Here is a 25,376-nt window from a genome sequence, read left to right as displayed (position 1 = left end):
TAAAAAGAATTAGAAATTTGAAGACAAATACGTATTTCAGTTATTGATCCTGGCGACCTTTTTAACTTATAAATACATCAGAGATTTATCCGCCAGTATACCGTCTTTCCGGGGGTGTACGGTTTAAAAGACAAAAATGAGATTTTCTCTGTTTACGTACGAAAAAAATCTACAGTTGGTCGAACCTAAACGAGTAAGGTGTAAATTTTATAGGTATACCGGTCGCCGTATTTAGTTCGTATACATTACTCCAAGTCTTAGCTCGGAACAGTTAAGCTGCCAGAGCTAAGCTAAGAAATGAAAATAAAGCAATCTTATTGGTTCATTTGGCATCCATTTGAAGGTGGTAGAACCCTTTGTGCTTCGACTCCGGCGGCACCACTGCTATTTTTCTGTCTCATAACAGCAGTCTTAAACGCTTCTGTTTTCTGGTTTGAAGGGTGTGGTAAGGGAGGCATACTTTTCCGAGGCATTCCAGCTTAGTCCTCAGGGGTAGTGGCGCATCTGTGGCCAACTTCAGGTAGGAATATCTAATCCTATCTGGGGTTGATTACAGATGTCCATGGGCGGCAGTAGCCACTTACCATCAAGTGGACTGCATGCTCGTCTGCTGGAGACATACTTTTCCGAGGCATACCAGCTTAGCTCTCAGACTAGGTTATTCTGCAGGTAACTACAGTAAAACCACAATAATTTCGTCATTAATTTATTACCTATTCTGTTTTCTGTTTCAATTTATGTCTACCATGTTGAACCACTATAATATTGAACTCCCGATGCGGTGCGACCATTATTTCCATTTTCTTCGTATTTACTCTTAATATTAAAACTTCGTCTAATGGATCCTGTAAATAGTACACATTTTCTACCTATATAAAAAGATAAATATAAGCACCCAGATCCACAAAAAATATCGAAGACTATTTTCATGACACTCTGAGTTATTCAAAGAGAGTATATAGTATGATCTCGTGTTTTATAAAAGGCCTGAATTTAAATAGTGGATAAATACAGGTATATCTAATGTTTATTTTGATTACTGGGTATTAGAAAATATTAAGTAGAAGCTTAGGTAAATCGCGAAAGGAAAATCGAAGTAGGTATGCCTAAACTTATATACCTAAGACTTTACCACAACCTTACATACTCATTACTCATACCCAATACTTTATCAAAACATTAGCAAAGATGTCGATGTCTACCAAAAAGCAGTTTACCAACGTACGTACATCTTACTCTTTGACGTTCACAAAGGATTTTGTCAACCAAAAGTACAAATCCCAGACATTCCTAATTTTTCAGAACATTGCGCGTTTTAAAGTTAATTAAGACAAGATTTAATTGTAAAGAAATAAAATCTCGAATTTTGCGGCGTACTCCATGCATTTTGATACTGATAGGAAATCTACATCTTTGTAAGTTCTCTGAGATGTGTGAAGTGATGTGTACAGTCTACTTATCCAGTTAACGATGGAGCAAAACTACATGTTCGAGTATACTAACAACTTCTGTGATGCATATCTGTGTCATAACTCCCAGGCGGCTGAGCGCGATGCCGAAGTTTGTGGCTGACGTCAGATTAATGTTTGTGAGGATTGGTGCACCTGCAACGACACAATGGCTGAGATGTCCTTTTATACAGGTTGAATGGTAAAAGACTCGATGGTGGTAGAACCCGTTGTGACTCGACTCCGGCGGCACCACCGCCACACCTATTTCTGCCTAATAACAGCAGTGTTAGGCGCTGCTGTGTTCCGTTTTGAAGGGTGTGGTAAGGGAGACATACTTTTTCGAGGCGTTCCAGCTTAGTCCTCAGGGGAAGCGGCGCATCTGTGGCCGAACTCAAGTAGGAATAATCTTATCTGGGGTTGATTACAGATATTCATGGGCGGCAGTAGCCACTTACCATCTGGTGGACTGCATGCTCGTCTGCTACTCTTATATTATAAAAAAAAACAGATAGATAGTTCTACCTAAGGGCGATCATTGATGCGTTGCTACCTTTACGGACTAAGTCGGAACGCCTTGGATGAGTATGTCTCCCGTACCACACCCAAACGAGAACACAGCAGCGCTTAACTTCTATTGTTCGGTTCCGAAGTCGAACTACAAAAGGTTCCACGACCTTCAGAACTGTCTCTCACATTCATTAACCATTTAAAGAATCATCATCATCATCATTGTTCAAGACAATCTAGAAACACATAGAAATTTCATCTTAGAGATATTACGGTGCTTGGAAAATCAATCCTTTGCGTCAATCTTTCAAAGTTACTACATCAATTCCTAACTTATATCCATACTAATTTATGATTTAAATTATTGCGTATGTTGATGAATGACACATCCTGGTTCGTTTTACCTTCTTTATTTGTCATAATAACGCTTTCCACTGATTCATCGTCCATTATACGATCGATTATCGGGTTTACGTTGTTTATAGAAGCTGTCTGAAAGCAGTAAACCGAATACAAAACAAATATAATTACTTACAGTATGAATACATACGATATAATGGAGTCTAACTAAAATATTAGCCCTACTAATAAAGATTAATGGAGATAGATCCCTTTGCGGTTTGACTCCGGAGGCACCACCGACACACCTTTTCTTTTTTTTTTGTTTACGAGGGAGAAACCTTCAAAAGGTACCCAAAAACGTGGGAGCGACGCCGGGTTATGTGGGATTTTTACCGCACTAAAACTCCCCCGGTGGCCGTCCTCAACGCTTGTTGGAGAACTCCGGGATCTCCGATGGAAAACAAACGGAGTCCTCCGAGCGCGATGCCCCGGTCGGGCTCTGCCCTGGGGGGAGCACTTTACGCTCCTCCCGCACACCTGGTGTTTACGACGGCATGCGACCACACATGCCGCCGTCCTTCCCGGGGTTGCTCTCCGGACGGTTCGAGCTCCCACTCTTGCCGCCGGCAACCCCGGAAGCCCCCTTTTAGTCGCCTCTTATGACAGGCAGGGGATACCGTAGCCCTATTCTAGTCCCGGAACTACAGGGACAACCACCGACACACCTGCTAAGTTATTAGCAGGCTGTAACAGTGTTAAGCGCTACTTATCCGAGGTTTCCCAACTTAGTCTTCAGGGGTAGCAACAGATCTGTAGCCGACTTCATGTAGGAATTTAATCTTAGGTAACTGGGGTTGATTACAGGTGTCTATGGGCGGTAATGCCGGTATTTGCCGTGTGTTGCCGGCCTCGAATAGCACCACTCCCTCTCTTCCCGTGGATGTCGTAAGAGTCGACTAAGGGACAATACCAGGAGATGGGCAGCAGCATCTTCCTGTGTAAAATAAATAACACCCACTGCGGTCACCAACACGCATGCCAGGCGCGGTGACTATGGCAATAACCCCCCATGAAAGGTGCAGAAAAGCCACGGCCCCCAGTCCCCGGCGGCCCCGCTATTCCGGGCTATGGTAGCGGCCAAGGTAACGGCGGGGCAGGGGGTGCTAAGAATCCCCGGAAGAGAGTCGGCTACCACACACGACGACTTCTGCACCTGGCAACATACAATACCAGGACACTGAGGACCGACGAGAAGATACAGGAGCTGGAAGAAGAGATAGACAAGTTAAACTGGAGTGTTTTAGGATTATCAGAAGTCCGAAGACAGGGGGAGGACACGGTAATCCTTAAATCCGGTAACTTGTTCTATTACCGGGAGGGCGAACACCTGTCTCAAGGAGGTGTCGGGTTCCTCGTCCACAAATCCCTCGTAAACAACTTGGTAACGGTCGACAGTGTGTCGGCAAGGGTAGCGTACCTTATACTCAGAATATCTAAACGGTATTCGCTGAAGGTCATACAGGTATATGCGCCGACGTCGACACACCCAGACGATGAGGTTGAGGTTATGTATGAGGACATAAGTAGAGCCATACATACCTCAAAAACCCATTTTACCGTTGTTATGGGGGATTTTAACGCAAGACTGGGCGTGCGGAATGGTGACGAACTGAAGGTGGGGCCCTTTGGAGTTGGACAACGAAACCATCGAGGCCACTTGCTTGCCAACTTCTTGGAGAGGGAAGACTTCTTTATGATGAACTCCTTCTACAAGAAGAAGGCACAGCGAAAGTGGACTTGGATAAGTCCCGATGGTACCGTTAAGAACGAGATAGACTTCATTTTGGCAGACAAACGGCACATATTTAATGATGTCTCTGTGATCAACAGGGTGAAAACCGGAAGTGATCACCGGATGGTAAGAGGCACATTAAATATCAACGTTAAGCTCGAACGGTCACGCCTGATGAAGTCTACGCTCCGCCCAACACCTGTCCAGATCCAGGGCTCCGAAGACTTTCAGATTGAGTTACGAAACCGTTTCGCGTGCCTCAATTCTTGCGTTTCCGTGGACGATATTAACACCCAGGTTGTAGCAACTGTCCACGAGGTAGGGTCTAAGTACTTCAAGGCCCCCTCCGGTGGTAAGTCTCGAGTTCTCTCAGAGCATACTCTCGGTCTTATGCGGGAGAGACGAGAACTATGTGTGCAGTCTCCAACCTCAATGTCGAAATACAGGCTGCTTAATAAACAGATCTCCCAAAGTAGGCGACGCGATTGGCGTTCTTATAACGCTAATCGCGTAAAAGACGCTATTGAGCGAAACCGCGGCTCGAAAGTGTTCGCAGGAGATCTGTGCATTGGGCAGAGTCTGTTGACGAGGTTGAAGACCGACCGGATGGTAAGAGGCACCATAGTTTCGTCTAAGCCCGAAGTTCTGAGAGAAATCGAGAATTACTACGGACAGCTGTATACTTCCGCACGAGTTCCAGCCCGTAAGATGGTGAACGACAAACGTGCCAAGCTGACCCGACACTACACCGAGGACCTCCCGGAAGTCAGCCTGTACGAGATTAGAGGGGCTCTCAAACAGCTTAAAAACAACAAGGCACCGGGAGATGACGGAATCACAACAGAGCTGCTAAAAGCTGGCGGGAAACCCGTACTAGTGGCGCTCCAAAAGTTGTTTGATTCCGTGATCAATAGCGGAACTACCCCGGAAGCGTGGAGCAGAAGCGTAGTGGTACTGTTCTTCAAAAAGGGCGATAAAACCCTATTGAAGAACTACAGGCCCATTGCGCTTCTGAGCCATGTTTATAAGCTCTTTTCGAGGGTCCTCACTAACCGTATTGCACGCAGGCTTGACGACTTTCAGCCTCCCGAACAAGCCGGATTCCGAAAAGGCTACAGCACCATGGACCACATACACACGCTCCGGCAGATTATACAGAAGACCGAGGAGTATAATCTGCCGCTATGTGTTGCCTATGTGGACTATGAGAAAGCCTTCGATTCTATCGAGACCTGGGCGGTGCTGGAGTCCCCTCAGCGATGCCAGATCGACTATAGGTACATCGAGGTGTTGAAGTGTGTATACAAAGCCGCCACCATGTCAGTCCGAGTACACTACCAGAGGACGAACCCTATCCAATTGCAGCGGGGAGTCAGACAAGGCGACGTCGTATCGCCGAAGCTGTTCACCGCTGCGTTGGAAGATGTGTTCAAGCTGATGGAGTGGAAAGGTCTTGGCGTTAACATCAATGGTGAACACCTCACACACCTTCGATTTGCCGATGATATAGTCATCTTGGCAGACTCGCTGAGGGACCTCAGTAAAATGCTAGGAGACCTCAACAGTGCCTCACAACGGGTGGGTCTTAAGATGAACATGGACAAGACGAAAATCATGTCCAATGTCCATGTCACACCCGTACCGGTAGTTGTTGATGGCACTCCTCTCGAAGTTGTCGACGAGTACAATTACCTGGGACAAACGATCCGGATGGGTAAGTCCAACTTTGAGAGGGAGGTCACTCGAAGAATCCAACTCGGCTGGGCTGCGTTCGGGAAATTACGGAGCATCTTCTCGTCCAAAATTCCTCAGTGCCTGAAGTCGAAACTATTCGAGCAATGTGTTTTGCCAGTGATGACCTACGGCGCCGAAACGTGGTCCTTTACCGTGGGCCTCGTTCGAAAGCTCAGAGTCGCTCAGCGTGCTATGGAGAGGGCTATGCTTGGTATTTCGCTACGAGACATGATTCGTAATGATGAAATCCGTAGACGAACTAAGCTTACCGACATAGCTCTCAAAATTAGCAGGCTGAAGTGGCAATGGGCCGGCCACATCGCTCGGAGGACCGATAACTGATGGGGAAGAAAGGTCCTCGAGTGGCGACCACGCGTAGGCAAAAGGAGTTCAGGCCGCCCCCCGACCAGGTGGACCGACGACCTGAAGAAGACGGCGGGAAACCGCTGGATTCAAAGGGCACGGGACCGGTTGGAGTGGCGCCAATTAGGGGAGGCCTATGTCCAGCAGTGGACCTCAAAAGGCTGATGGATGGATGGGCGGTAATAGCCATCTACCATCAGAAGATTGTTTGGTACTTCTATCATAAGTCTTAAAAAATAGAAAAATATATATTCGCTACCACGTACTACTAAGTACGAACGCCTGTTACAAGTACCTATATCTGATTCAGAATAGACCTAAAATTCAGACGAGACGTTGCACAAGCATTATACTTTATTAGAATGTTTACGAGGCCTTTATTTTAGTCTAAGCCTAAGAACTTAGGGTATTAAAGGTGTTGACAGTGATGGATTACGAGACAGCCTTACGCTTCTAAGTGACTAAACTTAGTCTAATAAGTTCAAAAAACGAACCGTTTTCACCAGCCATTCATCACGAGAATCCTTTAGTAAGTTTGACATTATTTTCATGATTACCTGCAAAAATTATCATTAATCTGATTAATCCGATTACCTACCTACCTTCCTACCTTCCAACCAACCTACATACCTACGTACCCACCAACTTTTACTTTTATCCAAAAGTTGTGTATATTATAAAATAACTAGCTGGGCCCGGCAAACGTTGTGTTGCCATGTAAATAAAAAAATGTTAAGAGTGAACAACCCTTATCATTTAGGGGTACGAAAAATAGATAGTAGCCGATTCTCAGATCTACTGAATATGCATATAAAATTTGGTGAAAAGCGGTAAAGCCGTTTGGGAGGAACACGGTAAGTAACATTGTGACACGAAAGTTTTATATATAAGATAATCACTTGTTATAACGCTGAAGGAAAACATCGTGAGAAAACGTACACGGTTGAAAGTTCTTAAAAATGTACTCAAAGATGTGCGAAGTCTATCAATTCGCACTTGACCAGTGGGGTATGGCCTAAACCCGCGTTTCCCAACCTGTGGTCCGCGGACCCCTGGGGGTCCGCGAGTATATGTATGGGGGTCCGCGGTGTCATCTCCGGACTATACATAAATCGCTCATTAAATGCAAAAGGGCCGCAAAACTAAAAATCAGCAAACCAGTTTTATTAGAAAAACGTGATCTAAGCACACGGTATAAGCACACGGCATAAAATCCAATGATGTATAACACAATTATTAATCTATATAAAAAAAAGAAAATATACATAAATTTGTTTTTTTAAATTTTGTTTTGGCCCTCGTGTAAAAAGATGAAATTTGGGATTGCGTTTTTTGCTGTTCATTTTATTAAGGGGGTCAGTGAAAACTGTGCTTGATTTCCTAAGGATCCGAGGACTGAAAAAGGCTGGGAAACGCTGGCCTAAACCCTTCTCATTCTGAAAGGAGACCCGTACCTAGAAATGATTTGATGAATTTCCTCTAGAAGTTTGCTTAAGTTATTTTCACCTATGATGAGTTATTACAGATTAGCAGTAACCACTTCGAATGAACATCGATAAGTATTTATTTACTACTAAGTAAGTTACGTTTCCTAAATTAAAAAAAAAACCTTTTCATTATTCCTTTCTAAGTTGAAAGCGAGAAAAAAATATCAGTTGCCATTCATATCAATCAAGTTACTGCTTATATCAGTAGCACTTATATCATAGTTAAATGGCACAGATCGTAACCAGTGGGCAACAGTTTCGGTTCTTTCAGTATTACCATGCTCAGTCAGCATCATAATGGTTGCGTATGGTTCGATTTGTTCCATGTTGAAGGGTGTGGTAAGGGAGACAGACTTTTCCGAGGCGTTCCAGCTTAGTCCTCAGGGGTAGCAGCGCATCTGTGGCCGACCTCAGGTAGCAATATCTAATCCTATCTGGGGTTGATTACATATGTCCATGGACGGCAGTAGCCACTTACCATTAGGTTGACGGCATGCTCGTCTACTACTCTTATATTATAAAAAAAATACAAATTAAAAATATAAACTAATATGTAAACGTTGTTCATGTCTATAATTGGCACTCATACGACCCTTATTATTAACACTACTATAGTGAACTTCTAAGTACTATATAATGTATTGTGTGTTGCTGTTGGCATGTAAATAAATAAATAAATATCAACATAGCTAACCCAGCAACATAGCTAACACATTGATACTTACATTTACTTTAACAATTTTCCCAATCACAAATAGTAAGCTTCGCCTGATCTTCGGGAACCTCGGCTCCAATCAACTTTATCCCGGTTTCGAGTTCAATTACGTGCTTTTCTCGCGTTAGAATCGCTTTTCTCCTTTTTCGCCGGTTTGAAAACAACACACGTGGTGAAATCCTTGCTGGGAACCACTGCGATTTGTTTCCGCTTCGACTCTATTCGATATCCGATTAATTCGTCGTGGACATCCTGTTGGTCATGCATTTGTCAGTAATTTTCGCCAGTGATGAAATTTATAGCTAAAGAATTAATGGGTGTTTATAAAGGGAGTTTTAGGGGTCCAGACCCCAGCCTAGACAAGAAAAGAAAAGTTCTTCATACAGGAGAACTTTCTTGTTGCCGACAAATTTTCTCCTCGCGCTACTATCGAAGCTAGCTGGACTAGCTGGAATAAGGTTTAGTCTTAAACGAGGCGTTACCAATGTGAAGCAAACCCCTAAATTATACACCTACACAATGGCATTTTATATTAAGAGCGATGCACCTACACAGATTAATATTTCTAAAACATAATATAATATCATATGAAAAAAAACTAAAATTATCTAAACAAATACAACTTATAATAGAAAAAAAATATAAAAAACTGTAATTAACTAAGTAAATATATAACTTAAAATTATAAAACTTTGAAACTTTCGCAGCCTCTTTTATAAAGGTGTGATTATGGGCCATTACCGAACCGACACATAAGACCCATCTATATAGTCTTCAGAGTTCAGCGGTCGCAACGCATCTAGCAGAAGTAAGCCTGCAATCCAATCTGAAGTTGATTACAGAAATCCATGGACGGCACTGACTACTCACAATGAAGTTTACAACATATTGATTTACTACTTTCATATCATACAAAATATATGTATTTTTACATATAAATCAGTAAAATCTCGACGATATTGGAACGGATACATGCTGATTGCCTGATTGGATCAGGTTGTAAGCCGATTGGTTAAGGCTCCACGGCTCAGGCCCTACATTTGTAAGCCTACGAATATTGTTATATGAGTAAATGGGATTTATTTTAGTGATACGATATCGGATATTTGTCTTGTATTAGGAGTCTATTACTTTTTTATTGGATCGAGATAGATAACATAGTAAGAGATCATGGATCAAATAGGATTCGAGTCTTTCTAGTGTTATTGACCACAGATATCCTTTATGACTAAATCGAAACGTCTAGTGTGTTTCTCTTTATACAAAATATAGTGCTTATCATATTTTATTATTAAAACCAAAAAGAAAAATATTTCGAATATTCCTAAGCTTTAGTTCCGCGAATTAAGAAACTCTTAAGTTTTATTTTCTTTTTCACGACAAGTGTATTAGATAGCGTGCAGAGAATGCAGGTCGCCTTTACTGCCAGCACTTCACGCTGGTCGTAGTGTACCACTACTCTAGCTAATGTACCCGGACATCAAGTACAGACACTAATGTCCATCGAACATGTACCACGAAAGGACACATCTAAAAAAATATTTTTAGAACATTGTAAGTAGGAATAAATAATCCAGACCGACATTACCACCCGCGAATTATAGAATTTTAAATATAAAAGGAAATAAAGTTAAAATAAAGAAATATAGAGATATTCAATGAAAAGTAGATTTAGTGGACATTATATACAAAATATTTTATGCTATTTCTATGTGAATCGTACTGTAAACGAAATGAAATTTATATTTATATAAAATAAAGTGGTTAACAAATTTTATTATGATAATAAAAATTAAAAACTTTCCAATATCATTAAGTTTTATTTCCACGAATTAAGAAACTTTTAAGTTTATCCTCTTTTTAACGACAGGTGCATTCGATAGCGCGCAGAGAATGCAGGTCGCCTTTACTGTCAGCACTTCCCTTAGTGTGCCACTACTCTAGCTAATGTACCAGGACATCAATTCCTTAGTCAAGTCGTCAAGTCGGACACTTATGACCGTCGAACATGTAGAAAGGACAAAAATTAAAAAATACCACACAAAAGGACATAAAAGTGTTCTTAAAGAACAAAATCTTGTTCGTTATCTTCCACAACCTGTTAATTATAAAAAATAGATGAAAAATAAAAGATAAGAGAAAATTAAGAAAGAAAAGAAATTAAAAGAAGTAGTCTTCCACAAGAAAAAAATAACAGCAGAGTTAAACGCTGCTGTGTTCTGGTATGAAGGATGTGGTAAGGGAGACATACTTTTTTGCGGCATTCAAATCAAATCAATTTTTATTATTGAAAATAGGTTCTTTACAGAGCACTTTTTGAATGTCAATACAACTACCACCACTTCACAAGGTGTTTCGTTATGGAGAAGAAGCGGCGAAAGAAACTCCATAACACACATCTTTTTAAAAAAATGTTTTTTACAATGTTAAATTTAACCTAATGGTGGAGCTGGAACTACTTCAGACCACACCGTTTTGTCAGTCAAATAATCACTTAGTTTATAGTACGCTTTTTTACATAGCGTTTGTTTAACGACATGTTTGAACTTTTTTTCTGTGAGATTCACAATGTGGTCAGGTATTTTATTGTAGTAGCGAATACAGTTACCCATGAAAGATCTAGCCACCTTGCATAATCTTTGTTTAGGAATTAAACATTCTACTCGTAACAGTATAAAAAATCTTAAACGTTCTTCGACACAATTCAAATTCATAGCTCAGAAAAACTACCAATTATGTGTTGATATAATTACTTAACCATTTCTCCTACAGCTCTCCGGATCGCTGAAGTGAGAGGCGGGAGTTTGGTACTCAAAGATTGAACCAGGTTCAATGGTACTGTGCACATCTCTAAAAAATCTGGAAACATAGTGAACATATTATATATTAATTTAATTACAATAACACATTACAAAAAAAAGTAAAAGTTAATGAATCCTTATTTGAAAAATTTATAATACCTAGTAATATGTAACTACTAATACACACTAAAATGTACCTTGAGATACAATTCAATAACGTAAAAACTTGTCTAATGTATTTTAATACACAAATTGTTGGCACTCAAAGTCTAGATAACGTATATTAAGTTAGCTTAAGATGTCGTAGTACATGACTAATGGGTCCAAAATACAATAAAATAAAAGTAAAATAAAATATGAATATACCTCACCTCAATCCACAAAAACTTAACTGATATCAGGTTGGAAGATCTACTTGGGACCCATATATCCATCTATCTACAGGCAGCATTACCTAGATACTTATTATACTACTTATTAATACTTATTATAGTACCTTTGCTACACAAAAAAGTTGTGACCCGTCCTCGAAACACATACACAGTCGTTATTACTTATTACTGTCTCCAGAATTACTACACAAATGTCGCATATAGATACAATAACAGAAATTTAGTATTCATGTCGATCTGAATACTTCCATTACCCTCATAACCTCCTAGTACTCTATTGGAGCGAGCTGGTCTTTGAGGAAATAATTCTACTAAAAATAACATTATTTCATGTCATCAGTCTGCTGTTGCTATGAAAATAAATAATTGACCAATTATATGCCCCAAAATTGCTTTATAATTTCTCTTATGTTTTATTCGTTTCTTTGTTAGTTTAGTTCATTCATACGTTCTTAAAATTTAATTACGTCGTGTTGCATTATTTGAAAACTAGATACTAAAACCATTTAAGTTTATAATTATAATAATGTAAAGTATCTTTTGATACTACGAAAATACAGTATAAGTATACTTCATAATGTAGAAAAAGTGGAAAATATAATAATATTTTAACGTTATTCGTACTTAAATTTGAAAGTAGGTAAATGGTGGTTCGAGCATTTACCGCTACTAGGGCGAGCTTGAACAAGTTTTTGGGTTTCAGTGAAATGTGTAGATGCCAGCTGTTTAACATGTGAGGCGGCCATCTTAGTTTTGGAGTGACAAAGCATAGACAATTGTTCAGTTTCAGATAAAACCCATGGTCTATGTAGAGTTCGTCCTAGATGTCCGTGGGCAGCAGTGACCAATAACTATCAGATGGACTGCATTTTCTCTTGCTACTCGAATTTATAAAGAAAAATATACAGTACGTAATTTATAAACGACTTAGTTATAGCAAAATCCTAAGCAGAATAGGTCTAATTTCGATCGGGTATAAATAAATCATTCGGTGATTTGAATAACGTAAGGATTCAGACTAATTTATACATCTGTTTTTCAAAGGAGTGTTCTGAAATGTATTGGTTATGGAAAAATATTCTCATACAATGTAAAGCTTGTTTTTGGCGCGGATGCTTTGTGGGATCGACTGAGATTTAATATTCCTGTCGTTAACAGTAAAATGTGGTTATGGGCTACAATTTATATGGCACTTGCTTTTGCTCGCTACTTTGTTTGCGTGATGACGTCTCTTTTAGATTTAATGATTGATTTTCTAAAATGTTTCTAATTGTTGAAGGTGGTAGAACCCTTTGTGGTTTGACTCCGGCGGCACCACCGCCACACCTATTTCTACCTAATAACAGCAGTGTTAGGCACTGCTGTGTTCCGGTTTGAAGGGTGTGGTAAGGGAGACAGACTTTTCCGAGACGTTCCAGCTTAGTCCTCAGGGGTAGCGGCGCATCTGTGGCCGACCTCAGGTAGGAATATCTAATCCTATCTGGGGTTGATTATAGATGTCCATGGGCGGCAGGAGCCACTTACCATCAGGTGGATTGCATGCTCGTCTGCTACTCTTATATTATAAAAAAAAACGTAGGTACGTGGTACAACAAATCAAATAACATACAAGTCTTGGAGATTACCTTCTACAGTCCGGTAAAAATAATTAAAATCGTGCTTACTGTTACGGAAAAACATGACCCCTAGCACATAAGGGTTCGATTCGATCCGTTTTATGGTGTTTACCGTAGATTCACATAAATCCTGAAAATAGTGAACAATTATATTTTTCACTTATATTATTTTATAGAAGTTAGAAGAGATTCCAGAGAAATTCCTATTAATATCAGGCTAGCCGTTTCGGAAACCCGGAACAAATACAAAAAAAATATTATTGTCTTGTTGCAATAAGTTCCGTATATAATTACTAGCTGACCCGGTAAACGTTATGTTGCCATATAAAAATATGTTAAGGGTGAACAACCCTTATCACTTAGGGGTATGAAAAATAGATAGTAGCCGATTCTCAGACCTACTGAATATGCATATAAAATTTGGTGAAAATCGGAAAAGCCGTTTCGGAGGAGTACGGTAACTAACATTGTGAAACGAGAATTAATATAAGATATATATGTATAGATTTATACATGTATACTTTCATATTCATTAAGGTGAAAGCTTTAATTTTACCACTACAAACAGACACTTTGATTTTATTTATGGGTACAGATTATAAGCCACCCAAACCAGACGTTACATCCCTCAGGGGTAGCAAGCGCCTGTGGACAATCTGATGTTGATTACAGATGTCCAAATCAATATTAATTGAACCACGGTTAACGAAAATATCTTTCACTTACGTCTGGTATGTGCCTTTCTAAAATGTTCTTTTTACAACCCTTAGACATTTTCAAACAGAAATACGTAATACAATATTACATATTCAAAATATTTAAAATATTGTTAAGAAACAATGTACATTAGTTACAAAACATTAAAATATTTTAAAACTTCGCAAAGACAATATAAAGTAAATGAAAATCTAGTTGGTGTCGACTTTTTACTTGTTTAAAAACATAGATTAGTATTTAAAAATAATTAAATTGGCTTGAATATGTATCACGGTGAAACGCCGTCTACAACAAAGAGTTTTAGGTTCATTCTGAAGAATACATTTATATGTCTACTGGGTCTGGGTTTGTGCTTGTGTGTTTATCTTTTTATGTGCTTCTCCACAACAATACATTTATATGTTACGCGTTTAAAATATATATGTACCTATATTTTATTTATGTACACTTAAAAAATATACAAAATCGACTGTTTGAAATTAAACCTATGTCACTCCCATAATTCATATGAAATGATAAATCCTTCAAGCTTTTTGGACTGTAGGGGTTTGCCAAAGAATGAGACATACTTATTTATTTAAACAAAGTGAGCTAAAACAATATACAAGTATATATAGGTATCAATTTAATTTATTTCTAAACCTTTATAAATTAAAAGTAATATTTTAATATTACTTATCGCGAAAACAATCCAGTAAAGAGCTCTACAAACTGTCGGGCAGCACGAGTATCAATTTTGATAATGTTCCAACGAAAATTAATTATAAAACTGCCACAGGGTGGAACTCGCGACAGATTGGAGCGAAACTTTGATAGAATGTTGTTAAAAACTGCCAAATACACGATCGACTATACCGCATATCAAGGTCGCATCGGACTTTTAATCAAAAGTCTGTAAACGGAATGAGAGACTTTAATAATTGCTTTATGGTACAAATTAAATATGAAGCTGTAGATTACTTAAACTAATTAAATTGTAGCGGGTTCCTCGATGTACGCCATATAAAAGATAATAAAACAACTTTGGTTACACAGACGAGGTAAAACTGCAGCACTTATTTCTAACTATTCTTGCATAGATGGAATGGTGTGGTTGTCGGATAACTAACATTTATAACGCAATTAACAATCAATGTACTTACGTCGGAGATCTCGGAGTTTCTGAGATCGGTCTCACGTAGAACATTTTTTTGTATTATAATACAGGAGTAGCAGACGAGCATGCCGTCCACCTGATGCTAAGTAAGTGGCTACTGCCGCCCATGGACATCTGTGATCAACCCCAAATAGGATTAGAACATCCTATCTGGGGTCGGCTACAGATGCGCCGCTACTCCTGAGGAATAAGCTGGAACTCCTCGGATAAGTATGTCTCCCTTACCACACCCTTTATACCAGAACACAGCAGCGTTTACCACTGCTATTATGAGGCAGAAGTAGGGGTGGCGGTGGCGCCGCCAGAGTCAAACCACAAAGGGTTCTACTTCCTTCAATACATGTTCTATATAAAGTTAGCTTCAGATATTAATGAGTGACAGTGACTACTTACGGATGAACTGCATGTTCGTTTGCTACTTCCAACATCAACATAAAAAATAGCATACGTTAAGAAAAAATAATAGTAGGCCGAAAAGGAAGAATCCAAAGCCGATTTACTACAAAAGAACAGAGACAATGTTGCCAGATTTAGAATAAATTATCTCCAAAATATTAATATGTTGTCTGATTTATTTTGTAGCACAATGAAAATAGACAGGTAAAGCCTCTTTTTTCGGTAAAAAATGCTATGCTTATTCCTTATAATATAACCATTATAACTGTAATATTCCCTTTGACATAGACAATATGCTGACATTTCTATCTGGCAACTCTGACTAAACGAATATCTTTTTGGCGTCGGTATTGGCGGCGTCTTTTCTTTTCTTATCTTTCGTGATTTGTGGCTGTCAGTGTAGTGATTATTTATAATATTCAATTTTCAATAAAACTAGGTTTTCATTTCACGATATTGTTAGGAAATAAGTGATGGCAGACAAATATGACAAAAATGGCTACAACAGTAGCGATTTCAAGCGCAATTCCAACCAAGACAATAAATTGGAGCACGACGACCATCAAGATGGCGAAGACGGTGCGAAATTGAATAAAAAAGCCGGAGAATACATGAAGGAGCTGTTGAGCGAGAAAATTAAGATGAATAATGTGAAATTTCCATTGTCTTCCACCCTACTCGATCAAGGTTAGCGTGATTTTCGAATCCCGTTATGTACGACGTGACATTTTACCGCTATTTTTTGGTAAACACTAGTTGTTACACCCGGGTTTGTCAGCATTACTCACGATGTTCATATAGCCGAATAGTATGAACTTCAGCCTTGGATGCTGACCACTGCCATTTAGACAGATAGCTTTTTACATTGAACAATCACTTGTAGAACTAGATTGTCAGTACCACCCGTCGACAAAGATCGACCACAAATACTTTGATACCATCGAGGATTCATTTTGAATACCTCCCACTTAGACGAGTAATGTATTTTACTCATCTAAGACCTCCCATAAGAATCTCTCCCTTATCACAACCTTCAAACCAAAGCACAGGTTAACCGCGGGAGTAGCTAGCCAATTGTATGCATCGCCACAAAATAAAAAGGAACTGCTAGCTGATTAGCAGCATCTACAGTTAATGGCTAGTGCTTAGAAACTGTTAAAGCTGCTCATTATGACCTCATTGCTCAGTATGGATAGAATGAATGGAAGTGTGTTCTCACATGAATACAACATCTTACTAAATGTAAAGAGAAACTAAACACATCACTTATGTAATATACAAACAGCTTGTTATGAGGCTTGTTACAGCCCTAGGCTATTTGGAGATTGCTGACGCCGCGCACTGACCTGCACCGTCAGTACATGTGTGCCCCAAATTATGTGTTATTACTAAGTTTCCTTATTGATGTAATTAAAAGAATTGGCATTCAATATAAGCAACTAAAATCGTGCTGTATTGTTTGATTAGTTATAATTTAAATTGTAATTTCAATTTAATTAAATAGTTTGTAGTAAATTTGTTTTTTTTTAAGTCCTCCGGCTGTCGTTAACGTAATTGGCTCTTGTTTTATTTCAGAGGTCAACAGATTACAGGCGTCCGGCAGGGTCCCTCCGAGGGACAACAAGTACTTAGATGTGTACAGGGAAAAGCCTATCAAACTCACAGTTAAAGTTCTTGTACCAGTTAAGGAACATCCTAAGGTAAGCACTTTTAAGTTAAGAAACCTATACTATTTATTTTATTACTTTTTTATTGATTCTTTTACTAGTCTTTTTTATTTATACATGTGGCTACTGCAGCCTCTGGACACCTGTAATTAACCTGTAATTAAAATCCTATCTCAGAGTGCATATAGGCGTATTGCTACCCCCAAGGGCTAAATTGGTATATCTGTTGTAAATATAAACATTGAATGGTGTGGCAAAAGAGACCTTATCTCGCCCTACAAACTAGAACACTGTAGTGCTGAACACTGCTGTAAATTGGTAGAAATAGGTGTACCGGAGTTTAACCTCAGTGGGTCTAACTTCCTTTCTTAAACTTTACCTTTGTAAATAAAACAGGCAGATTTACCTTTTCTTATCACATAATGTCTTAACATTTATCTTTTTTTTTATTATAATATAAGAGTAGCACACGATCATGCAGTCCACCTAATTGTAAGTGGCTACTACCGCCCATTTACTTCTGTAATCAACCCCAGATAGGATTAGATATTCCTACCTGAGGTCGGCCACAGATGCGCCGCTACCCCTGAGGACTAAGCTGGAACGCCTCAGAAAAGTCTGTCTCCCTTACCACACCCTTCAAACCGGAACACAGCAGCGCCTAACACTGCTGTTATTAGGTAGAAATAGATGTGGCAGTGGTGCCGCTGGAGTCGAACCACAAAGGGTTCTACCACCTTCTAAACTCTGTCCACAGATTAATTTCATTGGCAAGCTAATGGGTCCTAAGGGCAACACAATGAAACACCTACAAGAGGAGACCATGTGCAAGATGGCCGTGCTCGGCAGGGGATCCATGAGAGACAGGTAAAATACAGATTTTGTATAATTGATAGAACATTTTAATACAGCAAATTTTTTTTTATAACTTATTTAAGTTTTTTTCAGACATTATGTATCTTATCATCATACAATCAGTCAACCATTTTTTTTTATACAAACAAGCATCTATTTTTTAAGATAAATGGTATAACAATAAATATTTTTCCTGCATACCTAGCGCTTTTGTGATGTTTTTCTCGTGACCATACAAGATTTTTTCACAACTCTTGATTTAAACATTTTATGTTACTGTACCTCATGAAATGAACCAAAACATCCTAACATTATAACAGACAAAAGGAAGAGGAACTACGCAACTCCTTAGATCCGAAGTACTCCCATCTGACAGATGAGCTGCATGTAGAGATATCTGCGCTCGCCCCGCCCGCAGAGGCCCATGCGCGCATTGCATATGCACTTGCCGAGGTTAAGAAGTATCTGCAACCAGACCCCAGCGACTCAGGCTGGCAGAATCCAATCAAAATGATGGAGAGAGGTGAGTATTTTTTATTTAATTTTCTGCTTTGGTAGGGAGGGTGAGTCTGTCTGCTAACTTTTAAAAGGCATTTTAGTCCTAAGAAGTGGCAATACATTTTTGTTTGACTTTAGGTACAACTGCTGTTTTATATAGGGTTGGATATAGATGTCTATTAAAATTACATAAGATTTAGTATGTCGTGAACTTCACACTTATTTGCTGTTTTAATCTTAATAACATAATAGACTAGATTACAATTGTATAGTCGCTGTAGTTTAATACAATGATATTAATTAATAAAATTGAAGTGTCTGTTTGTAATGTCAAAATAACAGCTTTGTACTAAATGTATATGAAAGGATGATATGCAGTATTTATATTTTTTTTTTTTATATTTCTTGTCTTTCTTATGCCAAAATGAATGAACCAATTGTGACAAGACTTTGAATGGCATTTAATTAATGTTAGAAGCAGTAAGATGTATAGAGAAGTGTAGATTTACTGTAGGGCACAATTCGCTATGAGTAATATCAATCTTACACTATTAATGACTAATAGAAATAAAACCGCAAAGTGTTCTCACCCTCAGCGGGCCCGTCGCACCCGGCGTACGCGTCGCACGCTCACCCGGCGCACGCGCACGGGCGGCCGGCGCCGCGCATGCCGCCCGCGCCGCCGCCGCTGCGCGCGCTCGCGCCGCCCAAGCCCAGCAAGGTGCTCAGCATCCTGGACCGCGCGCGCACCGCCATGGAGACCAGCTACAGCTACGAGGACACGTACGCGCAGCCGGAGCCCGTGAGTTAACGCTGTTGTGCTGTGTTATTGTCATTCACGATGTGTGCATATGTTTTGGTGTTTACTAAAACCTTACAAAAATTACAAATAGAGCATCACAATCATAATATCAGTCAAAACTAATGCCATTTACAGTTAACTAGATGAATATCTAGTGAATGTGATCTTACAAATGTAACTTATCCTTAGGTGGCCTACTTGCTAGTTTAATATTTCTATGACAATAATATTTAAAAAAAAGAACCTAATTTTGTACTTGTACATTTTTAATTCGAGTTTCTGGATATTTTCCCGTACTGAAGAAAAATATATCTACCAATTTATTTATTATCAATTATATAAAAAGTGACTTGCAGTTTTTAATAAGAAAATTTTACAATTTGTAAGGATTTTAAACTAATGTTATATTTTCACACACAGATGTACAATGAGGAGTATACTAAGGTATTTATTTTGTATTTCTTGGCATGGCAAAAATGATAATTATATTCGGATTTCCATATTTATGCTTTAAAAAGCTTCAGGGAGTGGTTTGAATGCTACTCGTCGACCAAGCCAACTAGAACCAGTGGAATGCAGGATCCCTCATAGAGTACCACCCCATGCCACGCTCACATCCTAGTACAATTCGCAGCTCTCATTCTCACAATTCACATATAATTTCTGGATTATATTTTTTGTTTAATATTATTATTAGTTGTCCATATTTATTGGTTCTTTGTAATTCCATACGTTATTTGTCAAGTTTTGACTATGCCGTGTGCTAAGACAACATCAAAATGGGGATAATTAATACTATTTATTGGGAAGAGGGAACAATGATATTGCGAGTTTTACGTTTTACAATGGTTAACAGTCGTTAAAGTATAAATTATAAAAATAAAAATTAATAAAAATCACAATTCATAGGCATACTTATCTATGTTCATAACTGTAGATCAACATTTCACGACAAGTTATTATTTTTTTTGCCAGCGGTTACGAGTGACGTCACATTTGACTTTCGCCTAGTTGGCTTGGTTGATTAGGATATTGCTTTAATCTTCATAAAAATAACTGCTTTGCAGATTGTTCCAGTTTTAATTATATTGAAAACGCATTTAACAATATTGATTTATCAAGATCATGCTCTCTAGAGTGCTTACTCCATTTAACGCTAACACGTAATTTTTAATACTAAAATTCAACAAAAATGCTGGAAATAAATATAAACATTACAATTCCTAGCTATTTACAATTATTTCAATGAACAATGAATTCAATTATTTATTATTCATTGATAAATTCAATAATAGACATTGTAAATTCATTCAATTCCAACCTAAACATAACCCACCCACCATTCACCCTAACCTAACCTACCCTATATGAACCATCATTCCTCATGTACCCACAACAGCCGGCGCCACGCGGCCCGCCGCGCACGTCCGACTCGGAGTTCTACTACGAGCGCGGGCCGGAGCGGTTCTACGAGGACGAGGGCTACTACAAGGAGGAGGGGCGGGAGTACGAGGCGGCCGCGCGCGACGTGGGCACGCGCCGCCCGCGCCACTACGCCCGCCCCGCGCCCTACTCGCGCGCGCCCAAGTAACGCACGTTCGTACCCATTTTGTGCACGGGTTGCAACTGGATCTCTGGTTATGACGACTTGTTTGGTAGCGCTTGTTCTACCTAATAGATTTAGATTTGAGACGGTCGTGTTTCTACTGATAAGTGATCACCTTCAGGTAGAAACGCTATTCTACATGAGATGGGCACAGATGTCCATGAACGGCAGTCATCACTTAACATTAGATGGACTCGTTTGCTATTGCTAACTAAAAAAAATCTCAATAGGATAATACTATTAATGATGAACCAGTCTCATTCTTTAGAAACCAAACATACATATCTCATTGACAAATTACCAATTTTCAAGAGTGTATGTTCAACAAAATTTATGTTGAATTTATGAAACATTTAAAAAAATGTTATATGTATATACTATATCAAATGTTTTACGAATTTTGTCGTAAGTTCTAGATGTTAAGTCAAAAAAATTAACATATATTTCCAATATTACATTTACTCAGCATTCTTAAAGTTTTGGTCAAATATGAAAATCTCTTATAGGTATTTAAATCTGAGACTAAACCAACTAATGAGACCAATAAAACCCAAAAGTGCACACCTTTTTGTTTTGCTTTTTATTTTATTTGACATAGAATTAGTATTTATTACTGATTTGCATATTTATTTTTCATTTTGCTAAATACTTTATTTTCACTTTAGACCTGAACTGATGTATGTGTTACATTAAATTCCAGGGGAGATAAGAAGCGATCGCAATAATCGGTGAGTAGTTCAACACTATCCGGCAATACCACAAAATATGGTTAAACTCAAACATCAATATAAAAAGAAGAAAAAAACAAATTGAAAAATACAGAAGAAATAACATAAAATCCAGAAGAATTAACAATAATCAAGAAATAAAATAATTATGCATCTCAACAAAACTACAGAAGAATTGACAATTTTACGAGACAAAAACTTGTTCTATTAACATTTTTAACCAACTTCCCAAAGGAAAGAAGTTGTAACTTATATGATATGTAATAATTTTTTTTCCTAACTTTCTAATTTTAATATGTTATGGACCAATACATTTTTTCGTTCCACAAAAGCTGTTAAAATGTTTAAAAAAGACAATGGAGCCAAGGCGCCGTCATTTCGTTGTTTAAGAAAAAAAAATAACAATAAAATGAATTTTGAAAATAGTGCTAGTATTTTGTATACGCACGGCGATAAAAATATGTATTAGAGATGAAATATAAAATAGTTCTATATTCAGGAACAAAATCTTATTTTATATAAAATGTGTTTATTCAGAATCACTTTTAAATAAGGCTAGTTTTAAAGAAATATAATTCTCTCAATGTTATTATTGTTCTACAAACCCAGCAATATGCATTAAAATTAACATTAGTATAGAAATTATGTAGACATTTTATCAGAAATTTTAAGGAAATAAAAACATCTTATCTAAACCGATAAGTCTTGAAACATGTTTAATAATCTTTAAAATAATGTACTTTTTGTGTGACTAAATAAATCTTCTTAAATTAGAGACGCATTTTTAATTTAAATGCAAATACTAAGATGAAAATCCCTAATACGATTCAGGATAATTATAAAATAGTTATAAAGTATAAAAAAATACATGCAAAACTTATAAAACAAAATATTTGGAGAAAACATACTATCCTGAACATAATGCATCACAACTTCCAAAAAAAAGGTAAAATAATGTAAGCTTTTTGTAAATAACTAAAAAAATCAGACCAATAAAAGAAAGCAATGCATTTTATACAATACAAAGATATGTCTGATTTCCCTTATCAATCTAAGAATTTATTATGCTATATATATTAAATAAATAGCTATTTAAATTATTTTCAAAACAATAATACACAATCCATATAATATGAATGTTAAATTGATCCAAATAATTTAACACTCTATTTCCATATAGTCTTAAGATCTCAACGCATGATCTTCAAATACGCTGACATCAACTGCCCGACAAAATATGGTTGCAAATACTTAATACAAAAATACTTCTGATCTCTGACTAATATTTTATATTTTTTCTGAAAAAAAGACTTGTTCCCAGCAATGGGACCATTATGGGTTGATGCTATTCAATATCAGGTATTTAGGAGTATAAAGTAAGTTGAACACAGAAGCCAATGCTACTTTTACCATTGTTTATATATAATTTAACAAAATATTTAAACTAAACGGTAAAACATAATACTACAATAAATGTTTTTTAAACTGCAAAGGTAATATCGACAGACTCATTAATTACGCCCTTGGACTCCATGCACAATACATGCTACTTTTTATTAATAAAATATTACATTTAAAATAAACTAATATATTAAAGTCTAAATGCAATTGAAGAATGAGATGCCCTTAAATAAGACAGAAGTATGCAGAAATTGCGTAAGTATAACTGAAATAGTAAGAATAACAAGATTAAAATGATGTTAAATTTATTGAACTAAATAAAATAAGCATCGGTGTTAATTCAACTCACTGAAGTGGTATTTAAAACTGCATAAAAATGAGTATGACTAAACATAACCTGCATCTACACCAAAAACTGTAAGTATATTGAATCAATAGTTGTAATTATTTCTTATGAACAAAGCAGGTTCGATTCCTGGCCAAGCAAATACGAATATCCATGCCTCCACCTCATAATTATTTGAAGGAACTCATTTTACTCCTGATAAATCTTCATATATGGGATTGATTAAATGGAATTTTATCAATGCACACGTTTTTCCAATTCAAACCATCCTGCTATATTCACACACAAAATAATAGTGATTCATGCAATTTCATCGTAACATCAGATAAGTTGTATTGTGTGATCTCAACTTGCAAATAGATTTCTAGAAGTGCCTGTCGTAGAACAGTCTTGTGCCTAATTTTTTTTACACATGGCTTATAAATAAAATGATACATAACGTACATGGTTCAGCTTGCCTGACCTTACACATTTTCACCGCACACACAATTGAATCAAAATTGTTTACAATATTTTGGCTACACTTTGATGTCAAACTTTACAACCGTTAGCAGCATAGACCACATGACGTGACTTCAGCCTTGAAACCTACGAGTTGCTAAAACTATTCAATCCTATATTAAAATTTATAGACTATGGACCATTCCTCCATGGGCTGCAGTAGCCAGATACCAAACGCTTGCTCTTTACTTCATTCATATCAATCATTTTTGCTATTTCATTTAGCTGGTAACAATCGCAATAAAAAAAAATTCAACATATTGTCTTTTATTTCCTTCACCCCTGAAATAGTAAAAAACAAAGTAATAAAAGGAAACACGTTGTTATTACTTATAAATATTTTATTTTTACACTTAATACAATGTGAATTATTAAGTTTATTAACGAGAGCAAAATATACATACCGTTTTGCACAACTTAATATAATATTATAGTCTGTATAAGATATCGCTAACTACCCACACTAATTAAATATTATTTTATTGAATTACTTTGAAGAGTATTTGGGGTAGTATTGCACGTAAGCTTATATAAAAATATTCTACAGATACAGAAAACTATTAAGATTCCCTAGATTTTTTTGTGTTCCTGATGTTCAATGTTGCTGCTCATTTTTAGCTGGTGCTATCACTTCTACCAATGGTGACATGGCTTGGACAATAAATATATAGGTTTAGAATTGCTTCCTATATTTTTAGACAGGCGAAATTTTCCGTGTTAAATACAATCGTGACACCTTTTTCATCATTTGCTACCCCAAAATCAATAATACAAAAAGCTCTTCAGAAAACATCACAAAAATGCAAATTTATAAAGATGACAATTACCTTAAATGCATACCCTGCCATTCTAGTCTGAGATGCTTTCAGAATATAAGGGACGTGCATATGCATGGACAAAATTAGGCATATGCACAGAAGTGTCTTGACCCTATACAGATTCAGATTTGGGCATAAAATCTTTATTTGTTGGTAAACATGTAGAACAGACTGTAAAAACCTTCCCTGAACGTTATTTTTATCTCGCTATAATTACCTATTATTCACGAAAACAAATAAATGAGTATGCAGAAGAAACTATAATAGGGAATTTCAGGAAATATGCTATTAAAATGGCGTCTGTTGGGATATGAAATCAATAGTAAAATTTAACCTTATCTCTCGAGCTTTCTCTTACACAATTCACTTCAAAGAATAAGTATCTACTGGTGCAAATGAGTATCCATACACAAATATAAAAACACATCGAATAAAAATAAATTAGTCGAATCCTGCCAATCACTTCACAAAATAATACATTGCTTAAAGTACAAATATTATCACTACAACATAAAATTATACATAATTAAAATTAGGCTGAAGACATTTTTTCTGTGGCGCGGGTAGACGCCTATTCGCGTGCCACTCGCATCCTATCGTGTCACATACTTATGTTGTGTGAGTGTTTACCTGGGTCGTGATGAGACTGCAGCAACTTTTTTATAACATAAGGGTAGCAGAGGAG

General features: G+C 37.4%; 2 protein-coding genes across 5 annotated transcripts; one reads left to right on the top strand and one right to left on the bottom strand.

The window, feature by feature from the left end:
* Positions 1-692: 692 nt before the first annotated feature.
* On the bottom strand, positions 693-13,332 carry LOC140756672 (dynein light chain roadblock-type 2). Its single transcript, XM_073092225.1, has 7 exons — positions 13,249-13,332; positions 11,150-11,250; positions 8,402-8,643; positions 6,684-6,746; positions 2,363-2,450; positions 1,504-1,604; positions 693-845 (listed from the first exon to the last, which is right to left on the bottom strand). Exons 4-7 carry the CDS (start codon positions 6,738-6,740, stop codon positions 714-716), a joined length of 378 nt encoding a protein of 125 aa, XP_072948326.1. The 5' UTR covers positions 6,741-6,746; positions 8,402-8,643; positions 11,150-11,250; positions 13,249-13,332; the 3' UTR covers positions 693-713.
* A 2,466-nt stretch (positions 13,333-15,798) lies between these two features.
* On the top strand, positions 15,799-22,400 carry LOC140756522 (uncharacterized). 4 transcript variants are annotated; one of them, XM_073092043.1, is made up of 8 exons: positions 15,799-16,156; positions 17,045-17,169; positions 17,894-18,003; positions 18,312-18,514; positions 19,086-19,291; positions 19,712-19,735; positions 20,691-20,878; positions 21,598-22,400. In XM_073092043.1, the coding sequence occupies exons 1-8, from the start codon at positions 15,943-15,945 to the stop codon at positions 21,620-21,622; spliced, it is 1,095 nt and encodes a 364-aa protein (XP_072948144.1). In that variant the 5' UTR covers positions 15,799-15,942; the 3' UTR covers positions 21,623-22,400. The 4 variants fall into 4 exon arrangements, with proteins under 4 accessions (XP_072948144.1, XP_072948143.1, XP_072948145.1 ...); XM_073092042.1 differs by having other exon boundaries at positions 19,071-19,291; XM_073092044.1 differs by having other exon boundaries at positions 19,071-19,291; positions 20,691-20,887.
* The last annotated feature ends 2,976 nt before the right edge of the window (positions 22,401-25,376 follow it).

Source organism: Epargyreus clarus, unplaced genomic scaffold, assembly GCF_041222505.1.
Source record: "Epargyreus clarus isolate Ecla_fem2 unplaced genomic scaffold, WU_Ecla_fem_2.2 ptg000035l, whole genome shotgun sequence".
In the NCBI taxonomy this organism is placed as follows: Eukaryota; Metazoa; Arthropoda; class Insecta; order Lepidoptera; family Hesperiidae; genus Epargyreus; species Epargyreus clarus.
The sequence above is the reverse complement of the archived record's forward strand: the minus strand, read 5'-3'. Positions and strand labels throughout refer to the sequence as shown.

Bases quoted from the DNA above. Each gene is read 5' to 3' on its own strand.
- LOC140756672 (XM_073092225.1), bottom strand. From the start codon at position 6,740: ATGAAAATAATGTCAAACTTACTAAAGGATTCTCGTGATGAATGGCTG. The intron at 1,605-2,362 runs GTAAAACGAACC...GTGTCGTTGCAG, and splicing joins TATTATGACAAATAAAGAAG to GTGCACCAATCCTCACAAAC. The intron at 846-1,503 runs GTTAGTATACTC...TACTATTTACAG, and splicing joins AGATATGCATCACAGAAGTT to GATCCATTAGACGAAGTTTT.
- LOC140756522 (XM_073092042.1), top strand. From the start codon at position 15,943: ATGGCAGACAAATATGACAAAAATGGCTACAACAGTAGCGATTTCAAG. The intron at 18,515-19,070 runs GTGAGTATTTTT...AAAACCGCAAAG, and splicing joins AATCAAAATGATGGAGAGAG to TGTTCTCACCCTCAGCGGGC. The intron at 19,736-20,690 runs GTATTTATTTTG...TACCCACAACAG, and splicing joins ACAATGAGGAGTATACTAAG to CCGGCGCCACGCGGCCCGCC.